The sequence below is a fragment of the Gallinula chloropus genome (assembly GCF_964237585.1).
Source record: "Gallinula chloropus genome assembly, chromosome: 2".
Classification (NCBI taxonomy): Eukaryota; Metazoa; Chordata; class Aves; order Gruiformes; family Rallidae; genus Gallinula; species Gallinula chloropus.
Window position 1 is genome coordinate 123639137 of NC_140086.1, and position 23517 is coordinate 123662653.

The 23517-nt window shown below is 37.2% G+C and overlaps 1 protein-coding gene across 1 annotated transcript in view; it reads left to right on the plus strand.

Moving 5' to 3' along the window:
• The window catches only part of ZNF385D (zinc finger protein 385D), a gene marked incomplete at both ends in the record, with an annotated part of 417992 nt that overhangs the window by 82330 nt on the left and 312145 nt on the right, over positions 1-23517 (plus strand). Inside the window, one exon of the mRNA XM_084260182.1 lies at positions 2089-2367. Within this exon, the coding sequence (XP_084116308.1) occupies positions 2089-2367 (279 nt within the window). The remainder of the gene's footprint in view (positions 1-2088; positions 2368-23517) is intronic.

A 23517-nucleotide genomic window follows, 5' to 3' on the forward strand; every position in this document is an offset into this window, starting at 1 on the left:
GGTTGTCTCATTTGTTAGAGACCAAATAGTATCATTATATTTAAAGCTGGAGTAATTTTGTTGCTCCAAATACAGATTAGATTCTTTGGCTAGACCTTCATTTATTCACTAAATCTGAGAGAACATGCAGGTTAAAGATTTATGTGTTATATACGGTCTCATTAAGATGCTAAATTGGTATAACATTTTGCAGTCCTTGAATGGTAAATTAGGTCACAGCACTTCTTCACCTGTGCCATTTCTGTGCATTTTAATCACGGAAACTCATGTTTTCATTGGTTTCACTTGAAGTTCTGTGGATGGGGTTATCTTCTCATATCTGTAGTTGTTTGATATTAGTTGAATCTAAGTTAACCATCCTTGAATTATAATCCTGAAAAGTTAAAAGAAGAAACTAATATAACATGTTTGTCACTTGTCTTTGAATTATTTTGAACCAGATGACTTGGGCTTGAAATCATTCACAGGAAGCAGAGATAGGATGACGAGGGATTGTTAAATACCTAACTGATAAGTGAGGTCTATGTGTTTAAGCTCAGCTGACTAAATTATAGGGGATTTATTTTTTCTTCTATTATTTGCAGCACATTAAAATATATAAATATGGGAAATGGAGACGAACTCTCTTCCCTCCTCTTTTTTTTTTTTTTTCTTTTTCCCATCTTGCAAAATGCATCTTGCATTTCTAATTAGTAAACCAACTATGAATTCATAGTAATTAGACAAGTGCAGTATTTGAATGTAGGAGTGTATGTAAGGGACCATAACAATAGGTTGTCATTCATGTAGAGTTTAATGAACATATTTATTGTATGTTTTATGTATTAAAAAACCCCAAATGTCATAATTATGGATTGAATTCTAGAGATAATTATGAAATATTTTTGCTGTGATAATGACTTGTTTTGCTGTATTGGATTGGCCTTGGCTTGTTGCCAGGCTCCCACCCAGCCACACTCTCACTCCCTTTCCACACAGGACAGGGAGGGGAAGAAATAAAACGGAAAAATGTGTGTTGAGATCAAGACAGGAAAAGCACTTGTTACTGTCACGGGCAAACCAGATTCAACTTGAAGAGAATTGAAGTTATTGCCAATTAAAATACAGTGGGATTATTAGAACCAAAGACAAAACACTAAACTGCTTTGCCCTTCTGTCCTCACCCTCCCACCTCACCTCTTCCTGGCTTCAGTCCTGACTCTTCTACAGTACCTTTCCAACACCAAGCAGAGCAGAGGGATTGGGATGGAGGATTGTGGTCAGTTCATTATCACTGTTGCACCTTCCTTCTCATACTGTTCCCCTGTTTCACCGTAGGGTCCCTCCCATGGGCTGCGATCCTTCATGAACTGGGGAATCCTTCCCATGGGCTGCACTTCTTGAAAAGGTGCTCCTTATTTTCCACTGTCTTGCAGGGCTGTTACCCTCACATTTTTTCAGCTGTTGCACAATCGTTTTACTCTTTCTTAAGTGTGTAATCACAGAGGTGCCACACCTGTGGCTGACGGGCTTAGCTTTGGACACTAGTGGGTTAGTTTTGGAGCCTCCTGGAACTGGCTGTCTCCAGCATGGGACAGACCTTGATGTCCTTTCAGAGAAGCTGCCCTGCAGCCTCCCTGCCAGCACATGGGCACCAGCATCCAATAGAGTTTCCCAGTCACAGTTAAATTGTCATGACCTTCATCTAGACTTTGCAGAGATTTCTAACTTGTCATTTGTAATGTTGCTTTTCATATGATAATTTTGAAGTAAATTGAACAAGGGATAAAATAGAAATAATAAATTCAAAACACCTCAAACAATTCCCCACCCTCACTGGTGACGGGCTGGAACATTTAAAGGCATTAATCTGAGTGTCTGTGAAACTAGTTAAATTACACAGCAATACTAAAAAGCATGAACAGAAAGCAAAACATAAGTGGAAATGCAGTGTGAAAATATGAAAATGCAAAGAACCTGCTCTTGCGGGTTTGCAGATGTAGAAATCTTGTATATGTTATTTTGTATTACTAATAACTTTTCCCTCTTCTGTTTTTTTGTTGTTTTGGCTTCCCCCCCTGTTTGTTTGTTTTACTTTTTCCTCCTCAGAAAACATGAAGAAGCCCTGGAGCCCTGATTTACCAGTTGATAACCACTCGTACAATTCAGATTTCACATCCGTCCCAGACAGGGAAGGTGAGAAAGAACTAGCACCTGATGGCACTGAAGAAAAGAAGGAAAGAGAAAAGAAACACACCAATTTTACTTTGTGTAATGTTTGTAACATTCAGCTGAACTCTGCTGCTCAGGCACAAATCCACTACAATGGCAAATCCCATCAGAAGAGGTTAAAACAGCTCAGCAATGGAAATCTCAAAAGTGACAATGGTAAGCGTTAATATATATATATACACACACGTTGCAGTGTTTTGATCTGATAATTGCAGCAATGTGCACTATATGTCAGTACATGTGAGTCTATGTGTTGGGTTTGTTTTTATTGAGCCAACAAATTCTTTGAAGTTAAGAAAACGGCTCTTAGTGATTTCAGAGTGTTTAGGGTCAGCCCTAGCATGAGCATCTAGCAAACGTCTAAAGGTGTGCTGTCTGTGTTGTTAAAAGTGTTTTCATTTTATATTTTCTTTACGTGATGACAGTGATCCAGATTCTTTCTTGTTCTGTTTGCATTTTGAAGATTTTCAGCATAATCAGTGAAATTTTGTGTTTTACGGTCTGCTAGAAACGTTATACTTCTTGAGGTCTGCTTGCTTTTAATGAATGTAAGGCAGGTGCACAATAAATTGGAACACATAAATGCAAAAGAAATATGTTCCAAAACTCATTTCACTTTGATTTGCTTATTTGGGGTTCAACCCATAGCTAGCAGAAGTCTGTTTTAAGATCATGACTTAAGTCCAACAGAGATGGAACAAAGGTTATTTTGATTTTCATTTATTTCATTGGGAAAAACATTTTGTAGTTGTTGACATGTTTTCCTATCATCAGAGTGAACTGTATACCTCAAAGAAAAATGTACTTGTAGATTTATGTACAAAAGTAGATCAGATAACAGAGGCAAACCCAGATTACTAGAATTTTATCAATTTCATAACAGGTACTACTTGACTTCTCTCTGCTATGTATAAAGCTATCCTGTATATATATGTATATATCTCCTTCCTATCTGCTTCTATGTACCGTGTCACAGAAATGATGGTTCTAATATGATGTACTTGGGATTTTCAGACTCTTTCTTCAGACTACACACATTGCTTAATATTTTATGCCATGAGTTTCTTCTTGCCCCGTCTACAGAAGGATATGTAGAACACTAATCCTTACTCAGGATTTAAGAGGTATTTTAATAATCCATGCTTTGTCCTGGCTTTAAGAGTTGGGAATAATATGGGTATCTTGCTGAAGTGTTTTGGATGCGAGTGCTTTGCTCTGTGTGAATTGTTGCTTGTTTCCTTAAAACAATAAAGCAAACAAGAAACCCTGTAACACTGAACAACACAAATCATTTTGTCTTTCAGTGGCAGGGCTATAATATATGGCATTGTTCATAGCTCAGGCTTAGGAAGAATACCACTACCGTTAGTAGGAGCTGTGAAAATGTGTAAAGAAAGATTGATTTCCTAATTGATTCAAGGTACAATATGGTTACCCACAAATACATTCTTTCTATAATGAAATAAACAGTGTATTGTTCTTGCTATCTTCAGTTAAGGTAAAATTGTTTTATCATTTTTAGTGCAACAATTTTGCCAATGATAGAAAGTGTTTTTCTGTACTTCATTTTTCTGCTTTAATCCATGGTAATGAAGGAGTTAGTAATTAAGTGATGTTGAAATTAATGTCAATGGGCTTGAATCAGGCTTCAACATTTATATTCTTGAGAGCATCAAAGTAGTAGTACAGAGGCATGTTTCTTATTTCTTCCTTAAAAGTATCCCTATATAGTACTTAGCTGCATCCATTTATAGTCAGAAAATAGCTTATTGACCATCTAGCTCTTTGTTTCAAAGTGCAGTTATTTTGGGGGGTTGTCTGAAACTTGAGGCTTTTCAAATCTGGCAGATCTTTGAGTATCATCAAAAGTAGTGCTCCACTGAGAGAATAATGAAGGGAAGAACGTAAGGAAATGATTTTTTCCCTGCATCAACAAACTTTGAGATTTCAGGGGTTTTTTAAACTGAACATTATGAGTGAAGTAGAGACCAATATTTAATGTTTCTCACTGGATGTTAGAACTGAATTTGAACTGAACATTTGAGCAACCACCCTACCCACACCTTGAATAGAAACCCTGTTTGTGATCCCTTTTCTAAGTCAACTAGAAATCAGAACCTGACAGACCTTCTACAGTAAGAGGTTTTGTCAAAACTGGTATATCTGAAATATGGGCAATGTTTTTTGGATGAATGGTTTGTTGATGAGAACCCAGCAGGATCAAGTGAAATATGACGATGACTGAAAAAAAAAATATGGCTCGACCCTTTCAGTTTATCATGTGCATACATATTCTGCTTTTTTGGCCATTACTGCCACTGATGTAACTGAAATAGCTGTTAAACATGTACTGTAGTGTTTATTCAATGTATGCCAGTAGGTTGCTTTATTTATGACAATGGCATTTCTTGTGTAGAAATCAGATTGTCACAGAAGACAGCTCTTACGCTTAAGGTCCGGCTTAATGGTCTAATCATTCTTAAGCGTAAATTTTGCTGTAAATTAAAATGATGTAAAGGCTCTGCTTTATGAGATTGTCTTAAAAGGCTTCATCATCAGTAGTTATTTACTATATCTCGAGTCAACTGAGTAAACTGCTTTCACCACACACAAGAAAATCCCATTTCTAAATACAGCGATTCGTGGATTGTACTGTGTTGTATATACCTTTGCAAAGTTGTGTGCTTGCCTGGAGATCAGGTATGTGGAAAGCTTGGGAAAAATAATGGAACTGTGACTTATTGTTTTGTTTTATTTCTGAATTATTCCCACAAAGCAGGATGGGTTGGTGTGGTTTATGTTGTGAGTGGTAATAGAAATGTGGAGGATTGATTTACGTGAAGCAGCAGCCCACATCTTTTTCTCAAATAATTTGCAATAGACCACTGAACAGAGCTAGGGTTCAGCCATATTAGCATTTGACTGTGTAATTCAAGCTATCATGCTACAGTCATCATCTTCAAACTGTGAAGTAGATTTTTTGTGCTGGACATAAATAACACAATGTCTTACTATGCTTGAACGTAAGGTGAGTTGCTTAATCACAAAGCATTTAAATGTCTTCAAATATACAATTCATAAATAATATGAATTGCACAGCTCAGAGCAGCATTTCTTTGCTGCTATACTGGTACCTGTACTGAATTTGAACAACAACTTTCTAGACTTACTTTAAAGTTTTCCTAGTTGCTGTACGGTACCCACTTGGTACCTCCTGGGGCAGGGCAGCCTCAGAACAGCCCACTGCGGAGCCACAAAAAAGCTGCATACCATTACTTGGTACAGTGATTTGTGATGACTTAACAGAAGTGGTGACACATCAGCACTTTAGTTACTGAACTGTAAGTACTTGGGAGTTAACACAATTTTCTGTGTTTCTTCCTTCTCCTAACTGCCTCTTGTTGCTTAAAAAGACTTCTCATGCTTTCCTTATTACAATATATTCTTGCTGGTGACTTTTTTGTCTTTCTGCTCTCATAAATGCATTAGCAAGGTGACAAACACATCAGTGGAGATTCTGAGTAAGTTTGGGGACTAAAGGGGCACAGAAAGTGTTTTCCTATCTGGACTTCCAACTTTGCACCACTTCCTGGAAAAACCAGCCTGGATGCTGTGGGAAGAGGCGACATTTTGTTGGGAAATCACTTATTCTGACCAGCAGGAGTAAGACTTGTCTTTCTTCTTACAGACTGGAAAAATAGCTGTGAATGCAAATGTCTAGCAGTACCAGTGAGAAAGCTGATATTACTAAAATTTTATGTAAACCAGCATTTTCCCCTGGGCTTCCTTTTGTGTAAATTGCTGAGTCATCATGAGTGAATGAGCCATGGTTAGGACAAAAACTAAAACTGCTTTCCTCTGCAGTACTTTCTGCAATGCACTAGATAACAAGTGGAAAAATAATGAAGGAGGTGAGAAATGCCACAAAAATTCATAGAACTCGTTTCACTTTAAAAACTGATTTCTGAAACATTATTCTTTTGAAACTTAGGATCCAGCAAGGCATTTGGCAGTAGTTTATCTAGCTTTCTGAATTTATAACTCAGACAAAAGACTATCGAGTTTAGCAAGTTTCACTTACTTTCTTTTAAACTAAACCTGTCTACAACTTTTTTTTTCTGTGAAATTTTATATCAGTAAAATTTTACTGTTCCATGAACAAGGACAGTGAGTTCATGAAAGAAAGGGAAAAAGTCAGAGTGAAATATCCATTTTTAAATCCCTTTCTAATTGCAAAAATCAAATCTCTTAATTCAGGACTAGATATTACTAAAGAATGAATTACACTTTGACTGTTACAGTTGTACTGAAATATGAATCACAGAATCACAGAATCACAGAATTATCAAGGTTGGAAAAGACCTAAAAGATCATCCAGTCCAACCATTCACCTATTACTACTAGCTCCCACTAAACCATGTCCCTCAATACAACGTCCAGTCTTTAATATGCACTTCAAACAGGAGCAAAAATTGTTTCACTTTTTTTTTTTTATCAAATTTAGTGGCTAAATGTAGTTTCTCATAACAACTCTTGAGATGACAATTCCATAATACACATGCTGTAAATTTTTAAACTGGTGACAGAAATTGTTTTTGGTTTTTTTTTCCTCCTGGATAGGGCATTGAGGGAATCTTCAGGCAAAGTATATTCCTCAGAGAGAGGAGGGAATTTTCTGTTAGTTTCCTGGGAAATAAGTATTGTCAGATCTACTTGAGATGTCTTTGGAAGTCATGGCATGTTCTTCGCAAGATAAAGCAAGAAGTTGTACTTTTGCTGTTTTACGGTTGCAATTGTTTGGGTTTATTTAAATTGTATTTATTTTTAATGTCATGTTCTGATACAGAGTCTCATAGCAAATTAACAGTAAACCTGATATTAATTTTAAGCTTCTGGTTTGTGGGTCATAGATGCCAGTATTTTGTTAAAGCAGCACAGCAAGTTCTTTCTGGGTATTTGGTAATACCTCATGAATGTCAAAGCTGGAGATCTCTGGACAAGTAGGACTGGCTGAGGGCACTGTGTTATCAGTTCCACTGCTCCCAGATGTAAATCTTTTCTTCTTATTCCAAAGTACTTGTCTGTTTTCATCATGTTCCTATACAGTTAAAAGCACAAACTATGTTAATAGTTCACTAAGAGCACTTTTGCAAGCAAGATATGCTTTTAAAGCACTATTTATATATTTGGTATATAGCCACTGTATATAACGTTCAGCACAAAGCTTTATCAAAAGGTAACTTGTGTTATATTGAATGTATTAAGCTTAAGTGTTGTGGTTTAACTCGTCCATCAGCTAAAACAGCCACAGACCCACTGGCACTCTCACCGCCCCTCCCAGAGGAATGGAGGAGAGAATTGAAAATGGATTTAAAAAAAAAGAAGAAATAAAAACCACACTTGTGGGTTGAGGAAAAGATAATTCATTAGGACAAACTAAAACAAACAAACAAACAAATATACAAAGCACAGCACCCAAAATTGATGCTTTGTAAGACCCTAAGCTAACTAGCCTCCATTCTTATAAATGGAATGTGATGTTGTATGGTAGATAATATCTTTTTTGGACAGTTTGTGTCAGGTCTCCTAGCTGCATTCCTTCCCAGCTTCCCGGGTACCCCTGCCTTCGTGTTGCAGGCCAGTATGAGAAGCCAAAAAGTCTTTGACTGCTTGGGAACAACTGAAAACATCAATGTATTATCAACATTGTCCTCCTCCTAAACCAAAATTCCGATACTATACCAACTTCTAGAAAGAACATTAACTGTATCCCTGCTGAAACTAGGACATTAACAAGCAGCCAGCTCACACCAGCCACATGCATGATGTTTGCATTTTCGCTAATAAGCACAGTAGGATCTACTTGGCTTTGAGTATACAAAAAGTGATGCACTGGATGGTAATTGTGGGCAAACTCTTTAAATGTGTGCAAATATCCATTGTATATTTGATATAGTTTACTGACTGCTACCTATATAGTGATGTCAGAGATGAGTGTGTTTGAATCCAACAAGGCTGATATCATTGTTGGAGTCTGCTATAGACCTCCCAACCAGGACAGTGAAGTGGGTGAAATGTTTTATAAACAACTGTGTGAAATCTCGAAGTGGTTTGTCCTTGTTCTTGTGCAACATTTTGATTTCCCTGGTATCTGATGGAATTACAACACAGCAGACGGGGAACAGTCATAGAGGTTCCTGGAATGTGTTGAAGATAACTTCCTGACACAGCTGGTGAGTGAACCAATCAGGTAAGGTGCCCTGCTAGACTTGTTCATTGTGAACAAGGAAGGGCTGGGAGATGTGACGGTTGGAGGCCATCTTGGGCACAGTGAGTATGAAATGAGAGAGTTCTCTATTCTTAAAGATACTAGGAGGGGAGGGGTCAGAAAAACTGCCACCCTAGATTTCCAAAGGGCAAACTTTAACTTGTTTAGTAGCCTGAGTGCTGGAATCCCTTGGAAATTCATTCTGAAGGGTAGAGGAATCCAGGAGGGCTGTACACTGTTGAAGAAGGAAGTCCTGAAGATGTAGGAGTAGGCCATCCCCATGTGCTTTAAGTCAAATCAGCAGCATAGAAGACCAGCCACCCAGCATAGAGGGATCTAAGGGTGTTCACTGACACCCAATGAATGTGAGCCAGCAGTGTGCCCAGGTGGCCAAGAAGGCCAACGGCATCCTTTACTGTGTCAGGAACAGTGTGACCAGAAGGGCCAGGGTGACCTTTTTGCTCTCTACCATTACCTGAAGGAGATTGTAGTGAGGTGAGTGTTGGCCTCTTCTCCCTAATAACTAGTGATGGGACAAAAGGGAATGGGTTCAAGTTGCACCAGGGGAGATTCAGGTTGGTTATTAGGAAAAATTTCTCCACCAAGAGGGTGGTGAAGCATTGGAACAGGCTGCCCAGGGAGGTGGTGGAGTTGCCATCCATGGAGCTGTTAAAAAAATGGGTAGATGTGGCATTTCAGGAGATGGTTTAGAGGTTACAGTGGTGTGGGACTGATGGTTGGATTTGATGATCTTAAAGGTCTTTTCCCACCTTGATGATTCTGTGATTCTATTACAAATAAATACAAAGGAACATTACTAAATTTTAATACATACCAATCATAGGAAAAGTCTAGTGTTGTAACAGATTATAGGGATGCTGGGGAGAAATTTTAATGAGTATCCCTTGAATAGCTTCAGTAATGCCATGCAGTCACAAGGGTAACATATTTTAGCTATCCTCAAAACATTCTTTTGGATTTAGGGAGGAGAAATTTGTAGTAGTTAAACAATTTTTCATGTAGTGCACCTGGTAATAGGTCCACTGAATAGCATGACAGAATAAGAAAACCAAAAACCTGCAAAGGAGCCTGGAAAGCTGTGTTTATTAATTATGATTAATTCTTCAGAACTGGAGAATAAGTAAAAATTTATGGCTAAATATGCTTAAAGGCTTTTACTGTTCATTAGGTGCACTTAAGAATGTGCTTATGTCCTTTGTTGAAGTATGGTTTCTGTCTCAACCAGCAAATTCTTTTCTACCATCTTAGGTGACAACTGAATGAAACCTACTGTGGCAGTTTATTATGAATCAAGCTGTTTTAAGTGTATGAAATGTCTTAATCATCAAGAATCCCTGCCTAAAGGTCTAAGCAAGCCTCTAACTGCAGGTTGAAATAGTTATAGAAAGCTGGGTTTGTTCTAGTTTTCTGCCTGAATATAAGACTGCAGAGGTCTTAATATCTCCAGCTGTACTGAGTGCCTTCTTTTAGGGTACCGTCTCTAAAGCAAGGTGCTTAGCAAATTGTCTCCATCCATAGGACACCCATGAATGTTTGTCCACGGGAAATTCTGCAACAGTGTTGGAGAGCTGAAACAAGTTTGGAAGCCAGCCATTGCTTTGTTGCCTTCTAGCAAACCTGGAGAGAGTTTCTGATTGCTATGCTGTGGTGGTGGGAGCTGAGGTTTGTAAAGCTGTCTTCCACAGCATACAAAAGCTGCTGTTATATGCAGGTTAGAGGGTGAAAATCTTAACTCCTCCTGTGCCTGTTAGCTACATTTATCCTCTTCCACAGTCCTTACTCCGTATGTTCTAAACATTGTTCTCTCACAGTGTGTTTGTCCTTTTTAGACATTTATGTCCTCACGTCTTCCAGACTTTATGTTGCTCCTAGATGTACAGTACTTTCTTCTACGTTGAAAAATAACTCCCCTTCTAGTCCTTAAATGTGTGCTTAAAATATTCTTGCAAAAAGCAGGAAAGCTGAAATCCTGCTCTCATTACACCTCTAGTTATCATCAACATAACCTCTTTTTCACCATTGTTATTTTAATTTTTTCTTTTATTTTTTTCCTTTGTTTTTTTTCCTTTTTCTTCCTGTATGTCTTCAGTCTAGAACCTGCCCGACACCCAATTTACCTGAACTTGTTTCTCTGTTTTAAAGTTAATGCTCTTTTAGGTAAGTGTTACCTTAGTGTTTTATGCAGGAGGAATACCAATGATCAGTACTAAATTAGCTGTCTGACATTCAGTTACTCTGGGAGCAGTCTATGTCTGTGCTTCTGAACTGTGCAGAGATGTTGGTCTGCCATTCCTTGCTTCTCCCTGAGTGTGGCACCAGCCTCATTTCTGAGAGCTCTGGCATTTGATCTCTACTTGCATGTACAGCGAATAAACTGTTGAACCCTGTTTGCAGGACCTCCATTTAGTTCTGCTTATATCACTAGGTCCAATATAGATTATGATGACCATGGCTTCCTTCCAGACCTTCTCAGTAACTTGTCTTCTTTTAATATGTTGGGGTTTTTTTCTGCACTGGCATCTGGTAGGCAACAAATCTTCTATGAGTCATGACATGACACTAAGTTTATCAACATTTCCCAGTATTAATTTCCTAGAGCTAGCTTTTCCCATATTCAGTTATTTTTCTTACTTCAAATGTACATCTACATTCCTCTGTAAAAGGATAATTCTGTACTTTTCATGTGGCATTTTTTAATTTTTAAGATATCACAGATTTTAAGCAGATTTTTTGAGCTATATCTGGGTAGAGAAAAACAAAGTAGATATCACCAAATGTGACACACATTTCAGTAATGCTGACTTTTTCTTACTGTTGGCCTTTTATTACTCTGGTTCAAAATACACTGTCTTCCTGAGAGCCGTGTCACTGAACTCTTTTGTCCTCTGACATGTTTCACAGTTGGGAGAGAAATATATCTCAAGATGTCTTAAGACCAGCTCCAATGAAATTAATTACAAATTCCTGTTAATTTCAAGAGAAGGAGGCAAGTTTCTTACTCTGTTGAGGAACTTAATATTAGCACATGTTTATGCCAGCTCAGTTTATGTCATTAAAGAGGCACCAATTCTAATTAACAGTTCGCACTGCTGCTGTGGGAATGAGTCGATGTTGTGGTGAGCTGAGCTTGGCTAGATGCCAGGTACCAACCAAACCTGCTCTGACTCCCCCCCTTTACAGAATAGGATGGGAGATGAGTGGAGTATGAAGCAGATTAGAAGCTGGTTAGACTATCAGGTTTAAAGGGCAGTGATCAACCTTTCGCAGTCTAACAGGCAGATGATTGGTTATGACACTCCCCAAGGATTGATAGCGAGGTGAGTACAGTTCAATGTCTTCGTTAATGACCCTGGTGATAGGATGGAGTGTGTGCTTACCAGGTCTGCAGATGACGCTAAACATGGTGAAATCATGAGTACGATGGAGTGCAACCCTGCCATTCACAGGAACCTCAACAAGCTGCAGGAGTACCCCAGCAGAAACCTCATGAATTGCAACAGATGCAAAATGCAAAGTCCTACACCTGGAATATATCCAAGTACAGGCTGGGGACTGAATGGCTGGAGAGTGGCCTTGTGAAAAAGGATTCGGGTGTCGCTGTGGACATCAAGTTTAACAAGATTGATGGGCTTTTGTAGAGATGAAGGCCTGACTGCAAACTGGGCTGCATTTGCAAAAGAATGAGTAATAATTTGAGGAAAGTGATTACTATTCACTCTGCCCTCTTGAGACCGTATGGGGAGTACTGTGTCTATTTCGGGGCCCCCAGTAGAAGAGAACCATCAGCAAAAGGGAGTGAGTCTGGAGGAGATTCACTAAGATGGTCAGATTGCTGAAGCACATGACTTGTGGTGAGAAGTTTACAAAGCTGGTTTTGTTTACTGTGAAGATGAGAAGGGCTAATGGGAGATCACGCTGCACTCTTCTGCTTCCTGAGGGACTGTAGAGAGAAGATGGATGTGTACAGCGAAGGGCAAGAGGGGATAGTCATGAGTTGCAGCAAGGAAATTTCCAATTATACAGGCAAAAGATACAGGAAAAAAAAAGCATTCAGAATTTCACAATAAAAATGGGTAAACACAGGAATAAATTGCCGAGAGAAGCTGTGGAAATTATTCTCTAGAGATTTTAAGAACTCAACCTGATCTAACCTTGAATTTAGTTGTTTTGAGTAGGAAGCTGGGCAAAGTGAATTCTAGAGTCCCTTTCCACCTTAACTATTCTAAGGTTCTGTAGAAAATACACTGGGAAAATGTCAGTTTTAAAGATTCAGGGAGCTACTTAATTTACATCAGAAGCAAGATCTATATAGCCAAAGGCTTGGAGTTATTTTTCGTAGCTGTGTGTTCAAAAAGGATAATACACCAAGAGAACCCCACTCCGAATGTCAAGTTGCTGGTGTTATTTGACAGAAGAAAAACAAATACAGTAAAATCTGTATTCTTAAAAAGACTTTGAGATGTAAACCAAACTGTTGAAGCTTTTTAATTTTTTTTTTCATAAAATTGCCTGTAGCATAGTCTGAACTTCTGTTGATCCATGTTACAGAATATCTAGTTAAAGATTATAAAAATATAATTCTTGTCCTCTGAAAAAGGAAAACTAGGAACAAAGCTACTGGTATACATGGATCTTGTTTTAAGACCTTCCTTTTGTTGTTGATGGTGACAGAAGGAAGAACAGATGTTAAGGGATGTAATAGGTACCAACAAATAACATGTTGTTCAGTCATGTATTAAGACAGACTTGGTCTTCATAGCAGGCTGATATTAATAGGCATTCAAACCTATTTTTCTTAAAATATATTAATTTTTAACGTAAACCTTTGAAGATGTCAACAGTAGACCTTGCCATGTAAACGTTGGCATGATCAAACAGCTCATCTAAAAAATGATCCAGTTATTTATACTGAATTTCTTTGTGGCTTTTTGGTTTGTGTGTGTGGTGTTTTGATTTCATGATGAGATGATTACATCATGAAATTAAAATATGGTTAATTATAAAGTAACTTTTTTATGTTGAGGGGAACATATAAATCTCTATTTAGAATTGCCATTATAATCTAGTATCAAAAATACCACACATCAGGATCAAAGTATTCCTGATGTTTTAGAATCTTGAAATGTTTTAAGAAAAAAACCATTGCCATAATAATTCACTGTATTTTATCACTGACTTTTGATGTTGGTGACCCTTGTTACAAACAGATGAAATACTTTAGAAAACCAAGGAAGAGATCCTGGAGCTGCCAAGCTTTGAAAAATATATATTATTCAGAACTGCAGTGTTGGCATTTAAAGACTTACTACTGTGAAATAAATTGTTTCAAGAACAGTGGCAAGCCTCTCTTGTCTTATGAACACTCCAAATTAAAATATTGTGGAAACAAAAAAAAGTTACAGCTAAGGAAGAAACAATTAAATAGGCTTACTGCTCACATGGAAGTGCCTGTACTATTCAGCAAGGAGACATTTTCATTTTACCAGCACTTCATTTTTTAAAAGCCGGAAGAGTTTATTTCAACAGCTTGACTATCTTAATTTTATCTCTGTGAGGTGGAATGTATGTTCAAATAAGTTAGCACGTGTCTTTTGCTACAGGCTGAAAGTTTGGATTGTGGGTTAAATTAATCTGTTATATACCTGTAAATCTATTATGTGGGAAGTAATTTGTTGCTTTTGTGATTCCCTTGGTATTGCACACAGTCCATGTTACAAAAGTCATTGACCATGTTAGTAGAGTAATAGAGAGTCAAGTTAAATTTGAATACATGTGTTTTTTGAGTCCAGTGATTATATATACACACACACAAAGATCATGGCCTACATGGTCTACACAGAAATAAGTTAGCTCTTGGGCTTGTTTGGAAGCCAAATCTGTGCTCTATAAGGACCACAACTTGTGCACATCTCCCTATTTTCTCAGTCAGTTGTGTACAATACTCAGCAGCTAGTTACTCCTTAATCTTTGAAAACTGTAGTGGATGTGGTTTTGCTGAAGGACTGCAATAATTTCTTTCTGAAAGGATTTTCCAAGCACTATGTGTTAATTTTGTCAAATCAGAAGTCATACTGATGGTGTTTATAAGTGAACATCAGTAGGAATTAAACTTTCCAATCCTTATTGGCTCTGGGAAGATGAGTTGAATTTCTTCTTATTCAATATTACTCACTGATCCTGTAAATTTTCTAGTCCAGAGAACCTGTGCTTATACCTTATGATATAAGGGGTTTTCTTTCCTTTCTCAGATATTCATATTTTTCCATTCAGTACACTCAAGAAAGCCTCTTGCACTTTTACTATTTGTATTAAGTTATGACTGATGTAAAGCAATAGTCAACAAGAATAGGCATTATTACTTTTAGACAGATCTTTAAGAGTATGTTAGTTTCTGATAGGATTGCTAAAATATGGTATATTTATGCAAGAATGTTTTTGTTCACTGGGAATATGAAGTGGTGTAGTTACTGTTCAGTGCTGTTAAAACATCCCTGGTATACTTTGGTGAAAGCACATAATCCTTCCTATATCCACTCTTAAAATTTCTTTGGAGAATGATCTTCATAATATTACTTTCTTCTTTTGCCAGATAACCGCAGATATTTTATTAAGGGTCATCATAGAAAGCGTGATAGATCAGCCTAGCTGATCTCCAATGTTATCCAGAGAGAGAGTTGTCACCATGACTTACTGTTTGTGGATCCCCAAAGGATTTCTGGTTAATCTGTTCTGACAGAGCTTTCCATGCTCTGCAGTTCACCTGCTACAGATGAGATGCCATTAAAATGTGGTGGCTGGGGCAGCATGTGTAATCATGAAATGGCAAGAGTGGTGAGTTTATAGTGCAGTTATGGAAGACTGATGGTGGTTTTATCCTTTATATTCCTTTGATACTAAAGCATTTCCGAACTTTCTTGAAACTAAACCAGACAGAAATATGTACACAAAGCACAGCATGGATTTTGAAATGTGCTCAATTTGTTTATTTTGTGTACCAAGGGAGGTGCCTAAGGCTACTTTGCTCTTGACATTGCAGAAGGTCAGAACCCACCCACTGTGACCCAATGAAGCCCTACGGGAAAGGCAGGATATTACTCTCACTGAGGTCAGTAATCAGGCCAACAGCAGCTTTCCACTAGACCATTTTTCTGTAACAATATGTGAAGTTAGACTCACACTGTTTAATCTCACGGAAAACATTAGCAGGCCTTTGTTCCCATAGAGAACCTTGCTCTTTGGTAGTAAAATGGCCTTTAAACCCCCTGCAAACAGGCATGAACCCCTGAACGAACTTAACTTTTATGCAGGATAAAAGGGGATCAGTGCTGTGGCAGGAGGAGACTGACTAATGAAGGAATAGAAGAATTCAGATGGGGTTAGGTTGGTGCTTTTTCATGGCTTGGTGGGAAAATCAGGCATGAAAATTAATTTTTATGGGATGGGATTAACTTGCAGAGGTAAATACAAATGTAGAAAATTATTAGAATGAGTAAATGAACAACTGTGGGGAAAGCTACAGGATGGAGGAGGGAACTGTTTGTCTTCTATGTCAAAGTAATTGAAAACCTGACAGAACGTAAAATAGTTTTTGCTTCCTGACCATCTTGAAGTCATTAAGGAAATTACCATAAATTTTCATAGAATTTATATTTCACATTCCCTTGAATGCCTGGTGCATATATTTCCTACTCAGATGGTGGGCTCCTTCTGCCAGGTGCCGGCAGGTTGGTGTAAATTACCCAGCAGAAGTTAGAATGTTCTTTCATTGCAAGCTGACAAAGTGAAAGACATATGCAAAGAAACAATACTCTCCCCAGCCTTACCACCTTCTCATTTCTTCATTCTTCTTCTTCAATGAGCTATAAGGAAAGAATTCATAGTCTTTATCTGGGGACAGCTTGAGTGAAATTCTTGTCTGAGAACTGCTTGATTTTGAGCAGGGAAAACAGAAAAGAATTCAAAATTAAACTCTTGTATTTCTCAACTTTTGAATCTACATGATGTTTTGATTTTCTGCTTTGTTTTTAATCCAGAGTTTAAAAATGTTTCCATGCTGCACAACAGAAAAGCAAAAATAAAGTTCTTAACAATTGGAACTGTGCAAGAAAATCCACTTCTGTATCGTATTTTTAGCTTCATATAAATACTAGCAAGAAGATGCAATGTGAAAAAACCCCACCTTTCTGCCTGGCTCAGCACAAGAAGGATTTATCCCAATTTAGATAACATTATCGGAACGCTATAATTCTGAGCAATGAATCACACGTTTTGTCTGAGGAATAGAGGTTTCCTTGCATATGAGATTGGGTGAGCCTCAGAACTTTTCTCAACGAAATAGAAAATGCACCTAACTCTTTTTACTCTTCTAGAAAATGTTCAGAGTATAAAAAGACCCATAACATATTTGTCATTTTGTAGTTTCATCAGTTGTTCTTCTATCACTAGTTTAATTAGATCATGATACCCGTGGAATTATTTAATACCATGTGGTAATATTATATCTGCTATGTTGGCGGGCTTTAGGATGGGGATTGTGTTACCCTTATTGCTATGTAAGGCAGAAGGAATGCAAAGACTCTAGGATAATACTATAAATAGCACATAATACTGGTAACATCAAAAATTAAAACGAAGGTTTGTTGGGGATTTTCTAGTCTAAATTCAGTTTGGAAATGTGGAAGTTGTTATCTGGAGAAAAGGGCAGGGTGGGGGGAAGGACTGAGGAAAATAATTATTAATTTAATTCTGTGGGAATTACTCTAATGCTTCATGGGAAATGGCCTTGGCTTTCTCTTCCTCCTTTTCTGAACAGTTATGTGGAGTTCCTTATGCTCTTGCTATCTTTACCACAGAAGTGTCTGTATTTTAGCAATAGTGTTGAGTACACAGTTTGGTAATATTAAGGCTTTTTTTAAGAGAGTCTTTCTGTGGCATTAGTAAAAATCAGGCAGGCAGGCAGGTTCTTGGTGCATGGGTTGTTTGTTTTTTTTTTTTTTTTTTATAATCTTCCCAAAGCACTAGTTGAACTGTGAAGTGCTTTTATAAGTTTTGAGGATTTTTATTCACATCTCTAAAGCTTCTTACTGTTTTAAACCCAAATGTTAAATAGCTGCCCTGAAGCTAAGTGTATCAAACTTTCATTTTTGCCTGGACACAGCATGTGTTGCAAGCAAAAGTACATAACTAACCTCCTTATGTTCCGACTCTTCTTCCATAAACCGATAGCAGAATTGTCACTTTCAGTGTGCACAAACCCCAATCTTATGAAGGAATAGAAAATGCATATAGTATGCAGCCATTCATTCTCTTTGTTTTTCATTATTTGTGATGCTTGCCATGCAGACATCATTTTCAAATTCAAGTGCAAAGAAATAATTCCCTCAGAAGCTGCTTTTTAGCTTCATTCCTAACTCCCCCTATTAATACTGAAAATGTTGGCAGCCACATTTTCATGATGCAAACTTCTAAACAATTCTGTAAACAGCTGCTTTTTGGCTCTTTTTTTTTTTTGGTGAAGTTCAAAATAACAAGTTTTCATTATTCAACAGTTGTTGACATGTAAGAACTAATATTCCCACAGGTTTATTATCTCCGAACATTTGGCTTTTTATAATTAGGCAAGAAAGCCGTGGTGGATATTTTATTTATCTGGCAATTCATTGATATCAGGAGCTGCTGCTCCCAAACCCAGGAAGGGTTTGTTCTGACTAAATGCTCAGGGGCTTGAGCTGTGATTTTTAAAAAAAATGTCTTTGAGAGGTGAGATCAGATGTGTAAGAATGTGCTTGTGTTTGTTTTTTACATGAATCTCACTGGTAGAATCCTTAGGGATTTACTGTATCAAAGATATTTATGAGAATATTGCCTGCAGCCATGATTTGAAAGGGAACAGCACAGGACAGGTGCAGATGAAGGGTGGGAAAACTGGTCACTGGTCATAGAGAAGGGTGAGAGTCTCCTAGACCTGGATACCCTTTATTATATACAGCACTCAGGCTACTTAGGTGAATGTGCAAAAATCTGCATCACATTTTCACTTCAAAGGTTTGATTGTGTATTACAGTTTCTGAATCTTCCTAATTTCAGAAGCAGCAAAGCATGAACAAGTTTATTCATGCAATGGATGGACTCAGTGTATGCTGGTGTCTGTATGTGGTGTGGGTTTATTTGGAGAGCAAGATCTTCAGGCATGTGACTGTTAGATTTGGCCTTTGGTGTGAAACAGATGTTTGCTGTTTGTACACATGAATACTTCTGTGTTCCTGCAATCTTCCTGCTTTAAAGGGAAAAGTTGGGCAAGAAGACGTTAGGTAAAATCTAGCAGGTTTGTCATAGCACTTCCTTTAGCATGTTTAGCTTTACATTTCCTGTGAATAATGGGTAGTAAAAACAATAGAGCAAGCAGAAAAAGAGGGGAGTTACAAAATCAAGTTGCATATGAAATTTCTTTCACTGAGCATGTATTGTTCTACAAAGTAGGAGCTATTTGCCTTCAGTTAAGTAAGAAATTTTGAGCAACACAGAGAATGGTTGAACTCAATGATCTTAAAGGTGTTTTCCAACCTAAACAGTTCTGTGATTCTATGAAATAGCCAGTGTTATTAACTGTATATATTAATTTTTCTGACTAGAGTAGTTGCATAGTCTATAAGTGATATACATCTTGTTGATTTATAAAAACAAATGTGTGCAAGCTATTATGCCTGCACATGTAGAGGGAATTTAATTAGTTGCTGAGATAACGTGTAAGAGACTGCCCCTTTAAATTTGCTGATTGAAAAATGAAGAATTCCTGCCCTTTAAACGTTCAGCTTTCGCAGAGGTTACAGTAAATCTCTTAATCTCCCAAGCACTTATTCTCCTCTGGGTTTTTCACAGGCATTTATCCGCAGGACATTCATTTCCAATCTGTATTTAAATCCAGGAATAACTACGTGGGCTTTGAGCTATCTGCTTTCATGCACTCCTAATGGGCTCTACCACAGGAACCCTGTATGAGCTGGAAAAAAAATAGATTCAAGCCCAGTCATATTGGGCTTCTATTTCAGCTTGAGCTGAGTCTCTATTTATTCTTGGCGAAGAGAGCATTAAAGAAAGCAATTATTTGGGGGCGAGGGAAGGGCAGGAAGGATCCACAATAAAAGATTTGTTCTGGCTTTATAGAGAACACCAGCATATCAGATTTTCAGGCTTATACCAGGACATAGCTGAACATATCTGCAGAATGGGATGTGAGGATTTGAAACGTATCCTGGATTTTTGTTAAATGCCCTCAGTACTTTTTGTTGTTGTTGTTGTTGTTGTTCCTAACATAAACCGTAGACCAGACTCTTAGATGTAAATGGTCATGACTTGGCATTGTCCTATGACTGGCATGTTTTATAGGAGAAACTCAGTATTAAGATAATCATTATGGTGTGAAAGAAAACACAGAAACATGGTGTTCTTTTAAGCAGTTACAGTGAAGCTGCGTCTTGACCTTCTGGCATTTCATCTCCTGTGCATGAAAGAATTTATTTCAGTTTTGTTAAGGGGGTACTTAGGGAAGATAAGTGAAGGAAATTGAAAGAAATCCTGATGAGGAAATTTATTATTTTGTTAGTATTTATAGCCTATGTAAAATAGCCTGAATTTGAAAATAATCTTACTTGTATCCAGGAAAATATGTGGTATTACCAATTAACATAAATCCTTAAAGCAGTATTTTTTTCGTCTTCTATTGTTGGTTTTTTCCCATCCTATTTTTCTCTCTGGCATCACTCTCTTCATTATTCCTCTTCTCTGTTTTCACTCTGTGAGCTTTTCCCTACAGTACACATCCTTTTATTTTCCTGCACTGTGTGTTCTGCCTGTTCTTTGCTAATTCAGGTTTGCTTTGTTGCTTTGCTCTTAAAAATGTGCTACTTCACCAAAGATAACTAAATAGACTTCTGGTAATAATAGCAAAACGCATTTCTTTTTTCCTGCTTGTAGTGTGAACATGTGGAGCAATGTTTATTATTTTATTATAAATATGCTTATTTTGAGGTTTTATCTTTGAATATATTCTTATTAGGTAGCATACAGAATGGTGATGAATTTTCAGTGGAAGATAGACTTTTGCATTTCTGTCTAAATGACATGTCTTGGTCTCATGTGGAGTTCTACGTAAAAATAAAAGAGCAAATTAAACTGTCATTCTTACTAAACTTGGCAAATGTGGTTAGAGCCTATTTCCTGATGCTGGAAAAGTCTGACATCATGAATAAATTTGTGGATAGATGGAGATGAGGAAGAAAATTCTGGTAAAATGTTGTGAGATGCCTTTTACCCCTTTCGGTTTAGATTAAAGAGCTCAGGCCAAGGTGTGCCTTCTGGGGAAGCGATGGACTCAGACTACTATCTGGGCCTCTCGCAGTATCATGGCAAGAGAAACGGAGCGTGCTGAGTTTTACCAGTTTGAGGTTTGACTTCTTAATTTACTGATATGCATAACCTGAAGAACAGATCATAATATGGTCTAATTAAGTGTTATCTGCCACTTAGCAAGTGATTGCCTGAGCAAATTTACTTAAAACCCTCTGGTGCTAGAAGAGAATAGTGATGAGCCTGAAACTTGCATTTTATTTATGTATTTGTTTTTCCTCCTTAAGGGATAGAAGCTCTGGCTAAACAATTCTAAGCATGTTTACATCATGGGTTGTCTAACTGCTGTCTTACCAAGTTAAAGAAACACTTATAAGACAATGCACAATGTCTCTGTAATCAGGAAAATATTATTTAAGATCACTGTACTTATTTAAGATTATTTAAGCAAGAAGTCATTATATTGGCCTGTGTGCAACCACCTATCTGCATACTGCAGATGCCAAGCTAAACGTAAAAAAAAAACCCTAAAGACTTAATGGTGAAATAAAGAGGAAACCTGAAAAAATAATTAAAAAATCGGGTAAGTTTGAAGTCAGAGTTTTCTAAATTGAAATTTATTCTTTCATAAATGACTTCTTTTAAAAAACAATGACTTGTGTGGTCATGTCAAGCTCCTGTTTGCTGTAGATTGCTGCACGTTGCCATGTTTAATGTGTGTTACTTAGCAGGAACATTTCTTAGCAGAGTTGACCATAACAATAAAGAGAAATTGTCTGTGAAAGAAACTTGTTTGAAAAAGCATTTAGCTTGTAAGTCATGGAGGTTTATGCTGACTGATGACACATTTAATGATGATGATTGTGTGGACCAGAGCCCAGAGGATTGTCCTCCTTGACTTAGTGAACTGTTTTTAATTTCTTAGGAGCAGGGATAGTACAGCCTACCCTTTTGTTTTTGTTTGGTTGTTGGGTTTTTTTTAAACTTTTGCAAAGTAAATTCAAGGAAATGAGATACAGCCATGCTCTTTAGGATTTGAAACCTCAAAAAATGAATTCTCTTTCTCTTATTGAAAAGCTTATAGATTGAAACACAAGTTTCTGTTTGTGACTTAGAGATGTAAGTTTTAATGTAAGTTTTAATTAATTTTCCCAACATTTAATAACTGCATTTAAATGAGGCCTGTTTTGATGGTTAATTACTGGGAATTTATGGCTGTCTTGACATTTCTAACACACTGATAATTACAGTGAAATCACTTACAAACTTTTGTACATTTAAATTTGTTTGCTTATGAACTGTTGATTCACCCTTTCATGGGAAAACACTGTAGCAGTAGGAACTGCAGGTACTCATTATGCTGCTGCATGCATTAGTTTACATCAGCTCCTCATCTAGCAAATTATCTGATAGTCCAGCAGGCATTTTCACCTACTTTTAATAACAACAGAAAAATACAGTAGCTAAATAACACCTCTCAATCAGCCCAAAATGCAGGTGCAGAATATGAGCAATGGATGTTTCTCAACTTGACTGAAATCTCCTAATGAGTTTCTGGCAACCAGAACTAGAATGAAGTTCTAGAAACTGTCTGATTTGTGTTTCAGTTTTCATGGAGTGCTTTTCTTCTGACATTTATATTCTAAATCTGACAGGTAATTCACTTACCAGTCTTTCTATCTCCATCAAAACCTATGGTATATCTCTCTTTTTATCCACAACTCCCTGACTGGAATCAAATACATATTTAATTTCACCTTTTTAATAGCAGTATCCCAAAACTTATTTTGGTTCAACAAGTTTTGTCCTTTAATAAGGATAATAGTTTCTGATCCTTTGGCTTGTAATATATAGTAAATTTTGCCTTCTTATCAGACCTGCTGACATCAAGTTCTGAAGAGAAATATGTCTATATTGATACATTTCTAGGACTGCAAGTGAAATATTCAGCTATCTTTCTTTCCCCAAGCCTTGACACAGGAATAGTATGTGCATTCCTGTTCAAGCTTATTTTTTTGTAAATTTTAGTTTGAAGGTTTTCTTATTTGTTTGTAAAAAACCCCACCCAAGTCTAAACACAATCACCAAATGAAACCTAAAATCAAAACGACAACAACCCCCCACCCCCAAAAAAAAAACCCCATAAAATCCCCCAAACAAACTTCACTATGTTTTTTAGCTGGGAAAAATGAATCATTTTAATCCTGTTAGGACATCAGAGTAATTTCCTGCATAAATGTTATGTTTTGCTATTCACTTTAAGTGTAATAAAAGAACAACTAGCTCCACAGAGAATAAGGATAGAAATTTGCAGCTACACTATTCTCACAATGCTTAATTTATAAGAGAAGTTCTATCCTTATTTTCTGTGGAGATACACAAGTTTTCAGTACCAGCCAAACATGTGAATTAATTTACTCCTTTGAAATACCGTCAATCTCATCAGATGCTGAAGCCAAGAAATTATGGTCACATATTCAGACTCATGCCAGTGAGCTGCAATTCCATTTGCTTCCATCAGCCACATGGAGCTTTGCTCTCTGAAGATCTTCTGATGTAGCACGTAGGCTTCTGTGACTATCAGTGTCGTCTTCTTGTTTGTTCATATAGTTACTTTTGCATAGCCCATTTAACTGTAATGGATGGATGGATTTAAAAACCATCTGCAGCTT